Source organism: Pseudophryne corroboree, chromosome 2 (assembly GCF_028390025.1).
Source record: "Pseudophryne corroboree isolate aPseCor3 chromosome 2, aPseCor3.hap2, whole genome shotgun sequence".
NCBI classification, from domain to species: Eukaryota; Metazoa; Chordata; class Amphibia; order Anura; family Myobatrachidae; genus Pseudophryne; species Pseudophryne corroboree.
In genome coordinates this window covers 968,754,847-968,774,616 of record NC_086445.1, presented here as the reverse complement: position 1 = coordinate 968,774,616, position 19,770 = coordinate 968,754,847, and the positions used below count along the sequence as shown (strand labels likewise).

At 45.3% G+C, this 19,770-nt stretch overlaps 1 protein-coding gene across 2 annotated transcripts in view; it reads right to left on the bottom strand.

The window, feature by feature from the left end:
- CHODL (chondrolectin) overlaps positions 1-19,770 on the bottom strand; it is a 208,523-nt gene that overhangs the window by 27,431 nt on the left and 161,322 nt on the right. For both annotated transcript variants that reach the window (XM_063950488.1, XM_063950494.1), the window contains exons 2-3: positions 16,626-16,938; positions 15,294-15,451 (exon numbers count right to left, since the gene is read on the bottom strand). In XM_063950488.1, the coding sequence (XP_063806558.1) occupies positions 15,294-15,451; positions 16,626-16,938 (471 nt within the window). The remainder of the gene's footprint in view (positions 1-15,293; positions 15,452-16,625; positions 16,939-19,770) is intronic.

Genomic DNA, 19,770 nt, shown 5'->3' with positions numbered 1-19,770 from the left:
ACCTCAGGCTCTTCCCCACCAGGCGTCATCCTGTCACTAGACGCAGAAAAGGCCTGTGACCTTGTTCTGTGGCCATACCTTTTTAATACCATGTCTAATTTTGTGTTTTCCTCTACCTTCATCTCTTCTATTAAACTTTTATACTCCAATCCCATCTCTCAGATACTATGTAACGGCCAGATTTCGGACCGCATCCCCTTATACAGGGGTACGTGACAGGGGTGCCCTCTTTCCCCTCTCCTCTTTGCAATTGCCATCGAGCCACTTGCCATCCTATTACGCAACTCATCTGGAATTAAGGGTATAACAATCTCCAACTGTGTATTAAAAGTTTCCCTCTATGCAGATGATATGCTACTCTTCATCACTGACCCACTTACCTCGATCCCACACATTATGACCCTGATCGAAGCCTTCGGCTCAGTTTCCGGCTATAAAGTAAATGTAGAAAAATCGGAATTGATGCCGATAGGTTCATATTCCTTAGATCTATCCTCTGCTCCTGCTTTCTCCTGGTTTCAGATTAATTTGTCTCAAATCAAATATCTTGGGGTCCATGTCACCAGCAGGGTAGAAGACTTATATAAGGCAAATTTCTCCCACATTATTCAAAAAGTGACTGCCTTGATGCTGTTGTGGAACCATCTTCCTTTATCTCTATTGGGGAGGGCGTCGGCGGTTAAGACCGTTATATTCCCTAAAATATTTTATATGATTCAAATGCTGCCTGTTGTCCTCACCAATGGTGATATCCTCTCCATCAACTCCGCCATCTCCTCGTTGCTATGGAATGGAAGGCGCCCCCGAATTGCTCTGGCCAAATTTATGCTTCCTAAAAAATTGGGAGGCCTGGGGATTCCTGATTTCAAATCTTATACCACTTCTGTTTTCTTCCGCTATGCTGGTGACTGGTTAGAGGGGGAATGGTGCATTCAGAGGAATAGCACATTTGAAAAAGACAGAATGAATGAAACAATATTGTTGCATATCCGGCAAAAATGTGGGGGATGCACCATTCCCCCTCTAACCCGCCCCCTACCCCGCCCCTAATTGCACAGAGAACCAATGAGACAGAGACTTTTTTCAAAGATGGGCTATAACAGCCCACATCAAACATGGCCGAAATAGATACCCTGACGAAGGCCGTAACGGGCCGATACGCGTTGGAAGAACACAGCACCACAGAATACTTTACTCATCCCCTTTAACTTCAACAGAGCCTAAGGGAGAGAAAAACGAGGACGGGTGAAAAAGAACAGCCACTTTACCGAGGGAACACCGCGGTCACGTGACCGGAACAACCCAGAAGCAAAAGAAGGACACCATCGACTAGGAAGAACGGAGCAGGCCGCCGGCAAGAGGAAACAAGACGGAGCTACGAGGACAAGGTAAGGGACTCTGTAGGAGAGGAGAAGACACGGCAGACAGCCCAGCAGGGCTAGAAGCAGTTGTCTTCCTCCCTCTCCAAGACGGTAACCGCTTCCCTAATCGCACAGACAACCACGCTGCGCTCATAAGAGCGACACCGCGTTTTGTCAGAGCACAGGAGTGGACGGTATGTCCGGAGCCCTCATTACCTGACTAGTAGCCACCATCAGGATCCCGTGCCGATAGCGGCCCTCCGGGGGTACCCCTATTTGTTTTTTGAACTCTTTCCATATTGGACATTATTACAGACACCCACCAGAGGCTCTGGTTATTATAGCAGAACTACAGACACTACAGAGGTGGGACGCCACCTATCTGAGTGTCTCTACTTTCACTTAAACGGACTTGCCACTGTATCTCCAGATACACAGACGCATTTTTCCCCCCCATTCCCCACCGCCCCGTCCCCCTCCCCATTCTAACCACAACCACTTTTTAAGAACTGCATAAGCTCATATATGAATGCAGCAGATGCAGACACAACATCATTTTGAATAAAAGATACAATTTAAAACTATATGGTCACTAGTCTGAAAATTATTATACCAAACATCTATTTGTAATTATTGTTTATTTGGCGCACCTATTCCTGCATTCTCCCAAGTCTTCACAAGAAGCTGAAAAGGGATTTTCGGTTCTCCCCGTATCTCCCCCTCTGGGGTAACCCTGACTTCTCCCCCTCCCTGAACAACCCTGCGTTCCGGGTTTGGAGACAAAAGGGTGTGGCTCTCGTGAACAAGGTATTCGACCCAGGTGGCAATGTCCTCCCCTTCGCTGATATCCAGCAACAGTTCTCTCTTCCCAACAGCATGTTTTAGCTATACCTCCAGGTCAGACATTATGCGCAATCACTCCCCCACCCAGTCCCCCCTCCGACCAACACACACATCATTCTCCACCTCCTACAGTCCCGTTCAGCCATAGGATACAGACTTCATTACGTCTATCCCCGGCTCATTTCTGCCAAACTAGAGGTCACCCTACTTTCGAAGAAAATACTCTGCAGCTGGGTCGCGGATATACCTTCCCTCACTACATGCTCTGATCTCCTGTTTTCCCGATACTTCTCATACTCTAAACATTTGCAATCTGCCTACTTACAGGAGACCCACTTTAGATTTATTCATAGGGCCTACATCTCTCCCGCCCAGAGGAAACACATGTCCGGTAATGAACTAGGTGTCTGTATGAAATGCTCTATGTCTAATGCAAAGTTTTTTCACTGTTTTTGGGGTTGTTCCAACATATATAGATTCTGGTGTAAGTTAATGGGTTATATCAACGAAATTCTTAATGTCTCGCTCTCACCCTCACCTGAAGCATGTTTATTATTTTGGTTTGACGGTTGGGTGCTGGGTCCTCGACCCCATACACGAATCCCCTTCCTTGTCATTATTTTAGCTCTGGCAAAAAAGTTAGTACTACTCCATTGGATTAAAAAAACGGCTCCCACTATACAAGAGTTGAAATCTCATCTTCTCCAGTTAATGTATTTTGACATGAGATCTTTGCTTCTCAATGAACCATTGTCCTTATCCTCATACCACAATAAATGGGACTCGTTTATGTGCTCGTTGGACACTCAATCAAAACGAACATTTTCGCTATACTTTGGGAACCAAGACTGGTCCAGAATAAAATCCCACTTTGTTTGCTGAAGGCCTCCTGCTATTCCACCTCCTTGTGTGGTACCATTATCTGGAATCTGTTACAATATTATGGACATATGTACTCCGGCAAACGCTTCCTCTCCTTTACAGTTTAAGATTGTATCCATCTGTCATTCATTTGCTTATAATACACTGTACACTGGTATCCTTGGTCTAACCCTCCTCCTCCCCCCCCCCTTCCCAATCTATCTTAGTCCCCCCCCCCCCCCGCCTCTAGTTCTAATTCCTTTTGTTCCTGTCTCATCTTTTGGTTTGTCTGTATTGTCTTAACAAATCCGCAGTTTGAAGGGTATATGTTACTCTCTCTCACTCCTTAAATATATGTCCTGTTGTTTGGTTTACTTTTACCTATTACAGGGAGTGTCTCCCATTGTGATTGTAAAATATATTCACCTTTGAAAATACAATAAAATGTGTTTACAAAAAAAACAACAACAGTATAACAAGACACATCAGTGTTACTGTAAATGTAAAATGACATATCATTGGACAATATAGGGCATTTTACTGCCAAACTGAATAGAACGTGGACTAGAGTCATGATATGGGAATAACATGTTTCCTAAACACATTCACTTCAAAATGTCCAGGAATTTAAAATTGTTATTGTGTTGTTGGGTATGGGACTCCAGGTCAACACCAAAAAGGTCGACACCAATTGGTCGACAGTCGACACACCTTAGGTCAACACCTGAAATAGGTCGACATGGACAAAATGTCGACATGAACAATGTCGACATGGAAAGGGTCGACGTGCATTTTTAATGGGGGGGATTTGTGTAGTTTTCTGCGCCAGGTGACGGGAAACCCAATTAGTGCACCGAGTCCCCTCGCAAAGGTGCCTCGCTCCGCTACCACTTCGCTCGGCACAGGTTACCGTTCTCAGTCGTAGTCCACATGGATCGTAAAGTACGAAAAACTTCAAATTATTTTAAAAAAATTAAAAAACTAATTTCAACCTTTTTCCATGTCGACCTAGTACATGTCGAACTTTTGTCCATGTTGACCTATAGCAGGTGTCGACATAAGGCATGACGACCAATTGGTGTTGACCTAAGGTGTGTCGATCTGTAGTCCGGATACCATGTTGTTTACCCACAGAAAGACGATGAATATGTTTTATTAGTACAAAATACACTCACACAGATATATCATTTGTTTTCACAAAGAATCTTAGACTTTAAGTTAGGTTACTGGAATGTAGTTGGCATATGGGACGCCAGTGCTCAGGATGACGGCACCAGAATACCAACACTTGTCAGAATGCCAGCGTCGGAATCCCGAATGTAAGTATCTGGGGGAAGTTAGTGTTAGGCTGCGGGGGCGGTTAGGGTTTGGCTGCGGGGGGAGGGTTAGGCTGTGGGGGGGATTATGGTTAGGCTGTGGTGGGGGGAGAGTTAAGGTTAGGCTACAAGGAGGGAGGGTTAGGGGGAGTGTTAGGGATTGCTTCTATTTTCACCCGCTGGCATCCTGACTGCCGGTCTCCCAAATCCAACCCAGGACACTCACTAAAGTAATAGAATATTGACAATAATAATAATATTGATCACACTTCAAGCTGTAAAAGTTCTCAATATGCCAGTAGTTCCCAAACTGTGTGTCGCAGAGCCAGGGCCGTAACTACATGTGTGCCAGGTGTGCCTGGCACACAGCGCAGTTGCCCTGAGGGCGCAACGGCCAGCAGCATGTAATGAGTCAAATTGACTCATTACATGCCGCCTCTGCTGTGTGCCGTGTGCCGCGCTGGGGAGGAGAGAGCAGCAGCCGCGCCGGGTAGCGGTGAAGGAGGAGGAGGGAGGGGGACTGGAGCCGCAGCAGCGCTATGTCATTGGTAGTAAGCGCCGCTGCAGCAGTCCCCTCTCCTTCCGTATAGGCTGCCCGGCGCTGCTGTGAATGCTGGGATGCGCTTCCTCCATCCGAGCAATCACAGTGGCGCCGGGCAGCCTATATGGAAGAAGAGGGGACTGCTGTACTACCAATGACATAGCGCTGCTGCGGCTCCAGTCCCGCTCCCTCCTCCTCCTTCTCCGATGCCTGCACCGAGGGAGCTGCCAGCACGAGGAGCCTGACTGTCAGCGGGGAGATGGTAAGTATCTCTCTCTCTCTCTCTGGGGGACACCGTCTGCCATAAAGTGTAAAAAGGGGGACTGGCTGCCACAATGTGTAAAAAGGGGAACACAGTCTGCCGTTATGTGTAAAAAGGGGGACTGTCTGCCGTAATGTGTAAAAAGGGGGACTGGCTGCCACAATGTGTAAAAAGGGGGACGCTGGCTGCTGCAATGTGTATAAAGGGGGACACCATTTGCCGTAATGTGTAAAAAGGGGGACGCTGTCAGCCGTACTGTGTAAATGGGGACGCTGTCTGCTGTAATGTGTAAAAAGGGGACGCTGTCTGCCGTAATGTGTAAAAAGGGGGACGCTGTCTGCCGTACTGTGTAAATATGGGGACGCTGTCTGCCGTAATGTGTAAAAAGGGGACGCTGTCTGCCGTAATGTGTAAAAAAAGGGGACGCTGTCTGCCATAATGTGTAAAAAAGGGACGCTGTCTGCCGTAATGTGTAAAAAGGGGACGCTGTCTGCCGTAATGTGTAAAAAAGGTGACGCTGTCTGGCGTAATTTGTAAAAAAGGGGCTGCTGTCTGACGAAATGTGTAAAAAAAGGGGACGCTGTCTGCCGTAATGTGTAAAAAAAGGGGATGCTGCCTGCTGTAATGTGTAAAAAAGGGGGACGCTGTCTGCCGTAATGTTTAAAAAAGGGACGCTGTCTGCCGTAATGTGTAAAAAAAGGGGACGCTGTCTGCCATAATGTGTAAAAAAGGGACGCTGTCTGCCGTAATGTGTAAAAAGGGGACGCTGTCTGCTGTAATGTGTAAAAAAGGGGTACGCTGTCTGCTGTAATGTGTAAAAAAAAAAGGGGACGCTGTCTGCCGTAATGTGTAAAAAGGGGACGCTGTCTGCCGTAATGTGTAAAAAGGGGACGCTGTCTGCCGTAATGTGTAAAAAGGGGGACTGTCTGCTGTAATGTGTAAAAGGGGCTCTACCTGGTGTAGTGGCGCTACTGTGCAGCATAATTTGAATAATAAAGACTACTGTGCACCGTAGTATGAATTGCTATTATTTTGTGGTCACGCCCCTTCTCCATGAAGCCACGCCTCTATATATATTTTTGTGCACCTGCAGCGCGCACTGCCCCTGTCTTGCATGGGGAGGGCCCCAATGCCGTTTCTTGTACACAGCGCTAAAATGCCTAGTTATGACACTGCGCAGAACACCGGCATAGGTGTCACTGGCAGGTGATTCCATAGTAAGTTTTCAGGATGTTCACGCACTGCCTACAGCCTTAGAGGCAACATGCGGCCACTTTCACAGCCTACATCCTGTAGTGTCCGGCTATGTTGCTAAATGTGTAGCCCTGGCCCTCTCTTCCGTTCCCTGTCTTTTCTCCTCCTTCATCACCTCTATGGGGTGTATTCAGTAAGAGTCGGATCCATTCCGGCATGAATTTGTCAGAATGGATCCGACAACCCCTATTCAAAGAGTTGCCAAATTCGACTGTCGGATTTGGCTGCTGCTGCTCACCTCACCGCTCCCCTCACCTCGGCACCGCTCCCCTGACCCCGGCGCCGCTCTCCTAACCCCCTCACCACTCCCCTCACCCTGGTGCCGCTCCCCTAACCACGGCACTGCTCTCCTAACCCCTCATCGCTCCACTCAACCCGGCGCCACTCCGCCTCACCCTGGCGCCACTCTCCTCATACCGCCGCCACTCCTGACCCTGGCACTGCTCCCCTCAAGGTGAATGGAGGAAGCGGTGGCAACGTCAATCCGAGTTTTTACAAAGTCGGATTGACATTGTCAGAAACGGGACCAAAACCTGTCAGATTTGGTCCCCTTTCCGACAGAAGCATGCGGATCGGTGGAATACGTGCATTCCGACAGCTTTCCGACAAGTCGGATTTCCCGGCTTGTCGGAAAAAAACGGGGCTGCATAGAATAGGTCAGAACCCCTTCCGACCAAAATCTGTCAGAAACTGACATCTTTCCGACCTGACGGCAGTTTCCGACAGGTATTGAATACACCCCTTAGTGTCTTTCTTCAGACTCCAAGCTAAAGTTTGAGGTAATTAGCTTTGTGAAGCTTGCTTGCTAGTCCCGACTGAAGACCTGTGGTGTCACTGTCACTTTACAATAGGTATCTTGAATGTTTTTTTTACCATTAAATTTTTCCCAGTTGTTGAGTGCCAACTGCTGTCTGTTTGATACTGATTTCTGTAGGTGCTGACACTGCATATTCAGCTCTGGTATGTGGGGAAGGGTGGATTGGGAACCATGGTAATGATACTGTTATATGGTTATAGATACAGTATATGAAATAAAGATAAGGGCCTAATCCTAAGTAGCATGTACTGTGGTTGCTATTGTGCCAGCTTTGAAAGTCCTACAGTATGTGAACACTCTCCTGTATTCTGTGTCACATCTACTGTATGCAATTGCATCATCACCAGCCTCTGGCCACAAGGACTGCCATCATCACTCATAAAGGCCCATGCTTGCACATGATTGAAGATGTGACTGAAAATGGTGTAAACTCTACTTTTGCTTAAGGATTGAACATGTTTAATATTCCTGATTCGTCGACCCAGCTGTCAGGGGATCGGGACATTGCTGCATTATAAGGGAAAGTATGGGTGCCTTTACCCATAGCTAATGCATGCGAAGGGTGCAGGTCGCAACGCATGCGCAGTTTGCTAAAAAATACGAGATGTGGACGCATTCAGATTTGTATATACAGTACCTCAGAACCAGGCCCATCATGTATAAGGATACAAACTTTAACACAGGTGATTATATTAATTATTGTAAAAGAACTAGGTGATTCATCGCGCCCTACGGGCGCTCTTCACACCGTCATAAGGGGCTGCTCCCCCTTAACCCTTGCACACCCTTGTGGCATGCAATATTTGTATTATATGGAATATTACCTCCAATCATAATTGTGTGAGTGGGTAAATATTGCACGGACAAAGGGCGTGCAATGGTTAAGGGGTCGTAGCCCCTTGTAAAGGCGTGAACAGTGCATGCAGGGCCTGATGAATCACCTAGTAGGTGCTGTGGTTGGGGTAGTGGTGGGTGAGACGTGGATGGGGAGGGGTCCAGGGGTGCCGGGTGGGGGAGGGGCGATTGCAGTGGTGCCGCAGGTGGGACTGGTGCGGTGGTGGCGCGGGTGGGGGAGAGGCAGGTGCGTCGGTGCCACGGGTGGGGGTCCGGAACCACCGCGGGTGGGGGAGGAGTGGTTGCGGGAGTGTCGAGGGAGGGGTGGGTGCAGTGGTGCCTCGGGTGGGGTAGGGGCATGTGTGGGGGTGCTGCAGGTGGGGAAGGGGGTCCGGAGCCACTGCGGGTGGTGAAGGGGGGGTGTGGGGGTGCCGCGGATGGGCCCCGGAGGTACTGCGAGTGGGGGAGGGGCGGGTAATACTTCTCCTGCTTCTCCTCTTGGAAGCAGCTAAGCTGCTGTCCTCCCTTTGGCAGTGGCTCTCCCAGAAACTTGCACAGCAGCCAAGCAGCCAATCACTATTGTTAGCGCCGGTGTCCCAACGCACCGCATTTCAGGGAAGAAGATGCTCTCAATAAACTACAGCTTTCAGCAGCTTTTAGCGCCAGAATGCTTCGGCGCTAGGGGCTGCTGGGAGCTATAGTTTATTTAGTGCTTCTACTTACCTGTAATGTGGCACGTTGGGACACCGGTGCTAACAATAGTGACTAGCTGGCAGAACTGACTGACTCGCTGAATCAATGTAAAAGGTGAGAGTGCTGTGCAGTGTCATTGACACTGCACACCCACTGCACTGCACAGCATGGTCACCTTTTACATTGATTCAGCATCCAGACATTACCCTCTGCCATATCACCCACTCTATCCGTTACATTAGCCATCTCGGGGCTCCCAGGCCGGCAGCCCAGGTGCTGTGTTGCGGAGTCAGGGCCTCTGGGGATCTGGGTGCGGCTGTGGTGGGGAGGCACTTCTGTGACATCACGCGCAGAGGAGGCTCCGGGGCTCAGAGAGTATGCGGTGCAGGGAGTGCTCTGAAAGCCTTCCGCTGCACCGCTTTCATACACATCTATGCCGGTGGTCACAGCAGCTTTTGTTCCACCTGCGCCGCGGCTAGGGAGTGGGGATTTTTTATGCCGGAGGGGACAGGTGGACTGGCAGCAGGACATAGGGGGTCATTCCGACCTGATCGCTAGCTGGCTACTTTTAGCACTGCTGCGATCAGGTAGTCGCCGCCTACAGGGAAGGGGGGAATCGCTGTGCAGGGCTGCAAACGCTTGTGCAGAGAGCTGCACAAACAAAAGTGTTTGCAGTCTCTGCACAGCTCAGGACTTGCTCACCAGCTGCGATCATCCAGGACGGAGCTGACTTCAGGATCCCTCCTAGGAAACGGCTGGGCATGCCTGCGTTGGGACGGACACTCCCTGAAAACGGTCAGTTGACGGCCTCTTCCTGTCAATCTTTTTGTGTTCGGCGCTGCAAACGCTTTCTTCGTTATTCTTGTCGCTGCCCGGCGACGCCCATTGCCAGGCAGCGTTGCGCCTGTGCATTGCCGCTTGCGTGCATGCGCAGTTCTGACCCGTTCGCATGCGAAAAAGTGTAGCGTGCGAACGAGTCAGAATGACCCCCATAGGACGCTGCAGTAAAATTATTTTTCCCCCCTATCTACAGCGCAGAGACTTGCTGCAGATACAGTGGCATACCCTCCAGCTGCACCTTTTTGGCAGGTACAATACCTTTTTTTATGGTCTGTACCGATTTCTGACTCTCCAAACTCCCATTGAAAGTATAGGGAAAGGGGCGTGGTCAAGGCACTTTACACGTGACCACGCCCCCTTTACGAATGTGTGCCAATGTTTTTGTGTAAATTGTTGGAGGGTATGTTGCTGCAGATGCAGTGGGCCTATTTTGGGGTGTGGACCTGGAGCTGCAGCTCCATCAGCCCCATTGTTAATCCTGCTCTGGGAACACACAGCAGCCAAAGGGCAGAGCCTCCTATTGGATGTAACCTGTGTGGGAGGGCGTTTCTCGCCCAATCAGCTGTGGACTGGTTGTGATGGACCTGCTGCTAACCCAATGAGATCTCCTAGCCACGCCCAGCGTTAGACACACAGACACAGAGTCACAGATCTGGGCTATTATAAAGGAGATACATCATTGATAAAATAAAGGACAGATAATTCAAACACAAAGTTGGTGTTATGTAATAAATAAGTGAAATAATTTAGTAAACGTTGTTTGTACCTAACTACTTAACAAGCGGTTAGTGTTTTTCTTGACCTAGGGGTGCCATGAAAACTACGTTGGATGTGAATCAAGAGAGTTTGGGAAATATTACAATCGACCATTTATATTCATGTTTTGGTGGAATCAGGTCAGCTGATCACGGAGGTGAGTATACTGAAAACAAGTTCCTGCAGCGATGTTTCAATATGAGTGTTCAGAAATATTGCTGAAGATTTTTTTTATTAAACCTCTGAAGAAGACCTGTGAGTGCCATTTTTCTCATACTTATTGATAGGTGGCAGTTTTGATCTGTGCCTCGGTTGTATTTCTGCTATGAAAGAAGTCAAGTCTCTTTATAACTGATAACATTAAAAACAGATGTTTTTGTGCCCTTTCTGCAGATTTGTAAGCTGGTGTCGGAATGTCACCACCTGTGCTACAAGACTTTCTGAAAATCGCCCTTGCCTGGTGCCAAACATAATAGTGAATTGTTCTCAGGTAATACTCAATTAAAATGTGTCTTCTTCTTAGTAGACTATAGACTTCTTCCTTCCTTGGTTTCCATGTACAGTAGATCAAGGGGGATATCCAATTAGCCCCGGTATTTCACTGAGGCTAATTGTTCAGCCAGGGGCTATCCTATTGGCCTCGATAAGCCGGCACGAGCAGCGGATTATCGGGACTTCTGGTGCTGCACCGGCTGCCAACTCCTGACAGCACCTGGAGTAGCGCTGACCTCCCCCGTCATGTGACCACTGATGGGGTCAGGAGAAGAGGTGGCTGCGGCACTGCTGCGGCTTCGTCGCTGGGGGTCCCGGCACTGAGTGCCAGTTCCTGAGACACGGCACCTTCACTGCGGACCCAGCCTGCTGCTGCATTAGGCACTGCAGTTCGCCTTGGCTTCTCAGGGATTTTGTTTCATCCTGCCTCAGGCAGGTGAAACCAAATCCCCAGAAACAGCCCCATTTTCAAGCTAAAACAGGATTGTTTCTCACGAAAATACACTGGTTTCACTGAACCTGTGTGTTTTTGGGAGAAAGGGCATGTTTTTACAGATGATCTAATAGGATAGCCTGTAAAAAAAAAAAAAATCTGTGAAATATCAGGATAAATCACAAAAAACATTAGTTTTTTGCGTCCAATGTTTTACCGTGGGTAATAGGATACCGCCCCAAATGTGTTCAATCGCCATATGGTCTTCCTCAGTCTCATGCACACTGACCTCCATTATAGAATACTGTACCTGCAGGGCCATATTAATAAAGGGGCAGCATTCTCTACCTGTCTTCTAGCCTGCATCTAGACAGTGAATGGCTGTCACCTTGCTGATTGGTGGATGGCTGGAGCTATTACAGTGCTGACAGTCATTCACTGTATGAAGCATGTGGAGAGAAGGCACAAGGATCCAAGGGAGTGGTAAGTTATGATATTTTTAATGTATTCCTGTGAATGAGTGGGTAGGGGCCCCAGTGCATTGCTTTGTCCAGGGCCTACCTACTGCCCTGGGTAGTCTATGGCATAATATGAACTGGGGCACTTCAATGTAGCAAAATGTGAACTGTGGCATTGTGTGGCATACTTGAAGTAGATCTCTAATAGGTGGCTAAAATAAACTGGGGAACTACTGTTGCTATGCGGTCCATTCCTTTGCTGGAGCTTGGTTTGCTTTCTTTTGAATAGCCCCTACACTGGGAATAGCCAGTTTACTGTATTCTACCACAGATCATCCCCCCTCCCTCTTTCTCTCCCTTCTCTCTCCTGCAGACAACTTAAACACTTGGGGTTCACACCATTTGGCATGCTTATCTTGTCATGTGTCCAGGCAGCAAGATAAGCAGACAGAAGAGTCTACCTGTAAAATCTACAGCAACAGATTGAAGAAGGCAAGTGTGAGGATATAGAGGGCACTTAATGTAAAGGCATGGAGGCATCAGCTAAAAGTTTACCCCCATAGGTAATGGAATGGGGGGGGGGGCACCTTTCATCCCCAATATTTGAGAGGTGCAAGTCAATGTACTGAGTTGAGGTGCACAGTGCAGCTGCCATCTAGGGTTACCACAGGAAGCGTGCCTGCAGCCTCTGATTGAAGACAGTGCCATTTCCTGCTGCTCCATCTCCTTCCTCCCCACAGCCTTTACCCTTCCACCTTCTTAGTCCTCCTCCTCCCTGCACCTAACTCTGACTGATGTAGTATGTGTCTAGTTACTGTGGGCTGGCTCTGCCTTTGGGACAAGCACTTGCCTGCTCACCTCCAACTTCATATGTTCCTTCCTCATTCCAAACCTTGTACTCAAACCCCCTCCCCCTTTGTGGCACCAACAGAACCCTCCCACCCATTTCCCAGTGTGTTCAGGAAAAAAATAAACTGTGTAAGCGGTAAGTGGGAAGAAAAGCTAAGTGTCATTATCCTCTATGCACAATCTCAGCCATGGTTGGAGCTATGAGTGGATCCCATCTCTTCATCTTCCTTATGAAGGTAAGTAACTCACATGTTACAGTTATGTTTTAGGAGCGTATTCATTATATACATTTTGTGGGAAATACCCTGAAAACTAACGTTTTTGAGGGGATACTTACAGTACATAGGTGGTCATTCCGAGTTGATCGCTAGCTGCATTTGTTCGCTGTGCAGCGATGAGGCAAAAAAACGGCACTTCTGTGCATGCGTATGTGGCGCAATGCGCACGTGCGACGTACTTTTACAACGGCCGATGTAGTTTCACACAGGGTCTAGCGAAGCTTTTCAGTCGCACTGCTGACTGCAGAGTGATTGACATGAAGTGGGCGTTTCTGGGTGTCAACTGACCGTTTTCAGGGAGTGTTTGGAAAAACGCAGGCGTGCCAAGATAAACGCAGGCGTGGCTGGGCGAACACAGGGCATGTTTGTGATGTCAAAACAGGAACTGAAGGGTCTGAAGTGATCGCAAGCGCTGAGTAGGTATTGAGCTACTCTAAAACTGCACAAAAAAACTTTGCCGCTGCTCTGCGATCCTTTCGTTCGCACTTCTGCTAAGCTAAAATACACTCCCAGTGGGAGGCGGCATAGCGTTTGCACGGCTGCTAAAAACAGCTAGCGAGCGAACAACTCGGAATGACCACCATAGTGTAAGTATCTCCTGAATATATCTCCCTGTTTCCGTTCGCAATAGCGATGTTGTTAGACATTACAGCCTAAGGGCTACATACTGCATATTTTTCCAGGAGAGGCATCCTCTGGACCCCTACCCGATGACAACCACTGGCGCTTGCGCAGTCTAATGACCACGCGTGTGGCGTAAGTCCTCAACGTAAAGTAAACCAATCACTAATGCAATCACTACTTTATACATCACAGGGACAGGCTCCTATTGGAGTATCTGTCCGTGAATGTGATTTGTAATACATCTGGACAGAAATTAATTATTTTTTATATATGGGGGCCCAAAAATTTTTTTTTAGCCTAGCCTAAAAACATTCTGATACCACTGTTTACGGAGCATTGTGCCACAGCGATTATATAAGGCCCATTAGGCAACCAGTGTCACTTTAAGTACTGTAATAGGTACATTAACTGTAGTTTGCTACATGGGTCATATGATAATGAAACTTCCTATGCAGCTACAACATTTCATTACCCATGCATAATACTGCCTCAGGTGATGCCTCATTACAGACTCTAACATTTTAATGGTGTAATCATTCAGTGGCAATTGGAAATCATTCATTAGCTGCTTGGTTGGTGGTTGTTGATGTTAAATACAGGTTGAGTATCCCTTATCCAAAATGCTTGGGACCAGAGGTATTTTGGATATCGGATTTTTCCGTATTTTGGAATAATTGCATACCATAATGAGATATCATGGTGATGGGACCTAAATCTAAGCACAGACTGCATTTATGTTACATATACACCTTATACACACAGCCTGAAGGTAATTATAGCCAATATTTTTTATAACTTTGTGCATTAAACAAAGTGTGTGTACATTTACACAATTCATTTATGTTTCATATACACCTAATACACACAGCCTGAAGGTCATTTAATACAATATTTTTAATAAATTTGTGTATTAAACAAAGTTTGTGCACATTGAGCCATCAAAAAACAAAGGTTTCACTATTTCACTCTCACTCAAAAAAGTCCGTATTTCGGAATATTCCGTATTTCGGAATATTTGGATAAGGGATACTCAACCTGTATATCAGTGTTGTCAAGCCAATGATTATTAAAGTGGGGTGATGGGACTATTCATTTAAATCTGTAATGATTTCAGAGTTATTAACAGAATTTGGTGCTGAGGGGCAGATGTATTAAGCCTGGAGACAGCATAAGGAAGTGATAAACCAGTGATATGTGCAAGGTGGTAAACACACCAGCCAATCAGCTCCTAACTGTTAATTTACATATTGGAACTGATTGGCTGGTGCGTTTTCACCTTGCACATGTCACTGGTTTATCACTTCCTTATGCCCTCTCCTGGGTTAATACATCTGCCCCTGAGTTTGTAGGGAGAAAGACATTATTTAATGTGAATAATAATTATTTAATATTGGGGCTATTTGGGGGGATAGTTTATTTATTATACATTAGTACTGTTAATTTTATGTCAGGGCTGGCTGGGAAGAAATGTGTGTATTTATTAAATGTGATTACTATTAATTAATGTTGAGGTTGTTTGTGGTAAAACTTGTCTATTTAATAACTCATGCTATCATCAAACTACCATCATACACCTGTTTAAAACTGCTGAATATAATACACTCAGGAATATCTTTTGTCTTTTTATTTACTGTTCTATTTCGTGCTCTGTGGTGATTATCAAATATATACAGATAGATATGTTTGAGGGATATAGAGTATATAAGTTATTGTAGAACATAGAAGTAATGAAGAAAATGTATAAATCTGCAAAAAAGTACAGCGTGAGATAATTCACCTACCTGGAGGGTATTTACATATAAAATTGTGCTTCATGTTACATCTGTCATCATTCCACTGATACAGGTATGGTCCGCCTATTCCCGGATTAGCAGTCGGCTGATGGTACATAACTACACATGCTTCACTACCACACGATGGTTCATCAGCATACCAGTTCCTACCAGGAACATATAAAGAAGGTAGCATTTTTTGTTTTATATTCAAAATGGCAATATATTATGAACAACCTGTAACTTAAATAGTAATATTTTACACAGTAGTATTTTAATTTCAAAGTTCAATATTTAAATCAAGTTCAAATAATTTTTTGTTAATTCAAATTTTTTTTTTTTATTGGGGGGGGGGAGGGGGGGGGGGGGGAGGGGGGGAGGAAGGGTAAATTAAAGCTTCATCACTCCCAGCCAGTATCGCTCTGGCAGGTGAGATTTTATTAGTTATGGTGATAAGTGATAATCAATCACTGGAATGAGCAGTGTTAAAAAAAACTGGTCACCATTTAGCACAGAATCTTGATGAATATGCTCCCAAATGTCCAATATTACAGCTTTATTATTACAAAATATATACAGGGGCGGATTGGCCACAAGGCTCACCAGGAAGATTCCTGAAAGGCATGCTTTGTGTGTTGTCATGTGGCCCCCAACACCCACATGACAGGCAGCCCACCACATGCAGTACACTGCATTGACTCTATTAATTCTCTTATTACATCTCTACAGCAACTGTGCCATCTAGTGATGCTGCCATGGCTACACAGTATGTTATACCTCTTGTGCTGCCCATGTCAGGCCACTTTTAGTTCCCAATCTGCCCCTGGTCTCAGACACAACAGCAGCAAAAGATGCAAAGAAGGCCGCAACTGCATACAATTAGGCAGTATGAGGAGGGATCCCGCCCCCTCGACAGATACCACCCCCTCATCAGACTGCACTCCCACTAGGGCTGCTTACATAAATTTCCCCTGTATAAATCTGCCCCTGTATATACAGTGTATATATGTCATGCTATAAAAAAGTAGGAAAAGAAACTGTAGTTTTTTTATGTGGTCATTTATCAACTGTATAAAATGAACAATCTTTGAGTGTCTTTTAATTTCTCTCTGATTGCTCAGTTGCTCATTGTAAAACTAAGAACATAATTTTATTCAATTATGCTGAAAATAGACAAGTGTGTTTTGGATTATCTTTGAATATGCCAATATATTTCTATCTTGAGCATATCCAGGCGTTCAATTATATTACTATCTTATTAACTTCCTATAATATACTTGATCAAATTATTACTTTGCACTGAATAAACATTCAGACATGATTAAGATGACTTATAATTACTTGAACTGGGAGGTGCTCCCGTCATCCCACTTGTAGAGATCTGGACAAGCTCCTGATGACGCCATTGATTCTAAGTTTCTTGAGAGCCCGATCCAAAAATCTCCATCAGATTTCCCAGAGCCTGAATTTGTGAGATTTTGCAGCATTCTTTCAATTAGTTTTTGCTCAGCTTCACTTTCAATGCTTAAAAGATGTCCGCCTTCCCCATCACAGACCTGATATGCTTGCTGATACCCTACCCGTGCTGTTAAGTCTTGGAAATAAGCAATCTTGTAGCATGGATGCTTGTAATCGGCATAGCAAAGTTTCCGTCCTGAAATAAATATATATATAAATATGATAAAGAAGAAGAAGAAGAAGAAGAAGAAGAAGAAGAAGAAGAAGAAGAAGAAGAAGAAGAAGAAGAAACAAATGTAAGAATAGGTAAAAAAAATTAAAATTATTCAGAATATTTTTGTAATACACAAAAAACACTGAATTATTTTTGCTAATATTTCAATTCTATATTTATTTCTTGTCCAGAGGATGTAGTCAACCACATCCAAACCCTGATGTAATATGAGATTCATGTGCATAATGCCATGTTTAAATTACAGGTAGGGTTTATATCATTATATATTATATTATAATTATAATTATATTAAGCATGTAATTGTCCAGTTTTAACAGAATATTTTGAAAAATTATCAGATACTCAAACAAGTTTAAAAATATAGAATGTTGGTGCATTTTTACCCTTGTTAGTCAACACTTAGTGGTAAATTTACTAAAGCTTCTAAAACAGAGAATTGGTGATATTACCCATAGCAACCAATCAGATGCTGTCTATCATTTCTCTATTGCCTTTTAGAAAATGATAGATAGCATCTTATTGGTTGCTATGGGCAACATCGTCAATTCTCTGTTTTAGAAGTTTTAGTAAATTTACCCCTCATAATCAATTCTTAAGACAAAGCATTCTAATACACTATAGGCCAAATGTAATAGCCCATGATTTGTGGGATCTGGTGCAATTCTGGCAAGATAGTTATTAGATTTAAAGAGGCAATTAGTTTAAAGGCAAAATCAACCTGGTTCTGCTTTTAAACGAATTACCCACATTTGCTCCCTCTCTTGTCAAAAGCTGGCTATACCACGGGGTCCAGCATTCCATCTGAGCCAACATCTCCTGATATCTACCTTAGTCTGCTCATTTCTCTCCTTGGTCCTGTTTTCATTGGACAACATGCTAGCATACAGTAGCAAAAAAGGGTTTGTCCACAGTAGGGAACATTCTCTGATGTCCTGCAATGGTTCTGGTGGCTACTGCCATGACAGACTGCTCTCAGATAAACAGTGTGTTGTCCAACAAATTGACGGAAGGCTCAAGGAGTGCATCTTTGGATCATGGCAGACACTGGAGGATCTGCAAGCTTGGATGCAATGCTTTTCCCCAGCTAACTACTGTTTTGCTTTCATGTTTAAATTATGGAATTTCAGTAAAAATCTTAAATTGTGTGGATTTAGCCTTCAGCTAGCTGGTCATGAAATAAAATATGCAAGGAGCACACACTTCTAACTAGGGATGAGCGGGTTTGGTTCCCTGAGAACCGAACCCCCGCAAACTTCACGTCCCGAGCCCGGATCCGAGCCCGGCTCGGGACTTCCCGCCAGCCTCGGAAACCAGAATGAGGCAAAACATCATCATCCCGCTGTTGGATTCTCAAGGGGTTTGAATCTCATATAAACAGCCGCGCGTCGCCGCCATTTTCACTCCGGACTTGGAGAGTGAGGGAGACACACCTCTGTCTCTCTGTGGGTGGTGGCGTGGGGTTAGTATGTGCTCTGTTGGGGTGCTGCTTCAGTCACTGTGGTGTATGGGTGCTGTCCTGGCTGCCCCTGCTGTACTGGCTGTCACTGGTGTTACTGCCGGGTGCTGCAGCTGTACATGTGTGTTGCTGTCTTGGCTGTCACTGTGTTGTACAGGGGACAGGAGCACTGTGAAATATAGGGGTGCTGATGTCTTAATAACATTACACTTGCCCTGTCTGCTATAAAAATTTGGGTGCAGTTAAAAATTAAAAGCACACTACTCCTGTATGCTGGGAAATATAGGGGTGCTGATGTCTTTATAACATTACACTGGCCCTGTCTGCTATAAAAGTTTGAGTGCAGTTAAAAATTAAAAGCACACTGTTCCTGTAAGCTGTGAAATATAGGGGTGCTGATGTCTTAATAACATTACACTGGCCCAGTAGGCTCTAAATACTTGGGTGCAGTTAAAAATTAAAAGCACACTGTTCGTGTATGCTGTGAAATATAGGGGTGCTGATGTCTTAATAACATTACACTGGCCTTTTCTGCTATAAAAGTTTGGGTGCAGTTAAAAATTAAAAGCACACTGTTTCTGTATGCTGTGAAAAATAGGGGTGCTGATGTCTTAATAACATTACACTAGCCCGGTCTGCTATAAAACTTTGGGTGAAGTTCTTACAAATTAAAAGCACACTGCTCCTGTATGCTGTGAAATATAGGGGTGCTGATGTCTTAATAACATTACACTTGCCCTGTATGTTGTATATATTCAGGAATGCTGCTGCTGTTAAAATACCATTACACTGGTCCTGTATGCTGTAAGAATACAGGGGCACTGTGAAAATAAAGGGGCACTGTTCTGTGTGTTGTAATAATAAAGGGGTGCTGTCCTGTGAAATGGAGAACAACAATTTGGAGGAAACAATAGTGGAAGATCAGGAACCACTTCCAGTTCCTAGTGCTAGTGCTGAAGCTGCTGCTGCCACCAGTCATGACATTGACAATGCAATTCCATCAACGTCATCTGCTAAGGCTGATGCGCAATGTCATAGAGGGTGTGTAAAATCCAAGAAGCAAAAATTAATAATCAGAAGAAAAAAAAGAAATTATCTGATGAGAAATGTAAAATTGGCAATACTGTATGCCATTCACTACACGAAGTGGCAAGGAAAGGCTAAGGCCTTGGCCTATGTTCATGACTGGTGGCTCAGCTTCTCATGTTTAGCTTAGTCATCCAGCAACCTCGGTGCACCTCTTTTTTTTCTTTGCATCATGTGCTGTTTAGGGCCTATTTTTTAAATCTGCCATCCTGTCTGACACTGCAGTGCCACTCTTAGATGGGCCAGGTGTT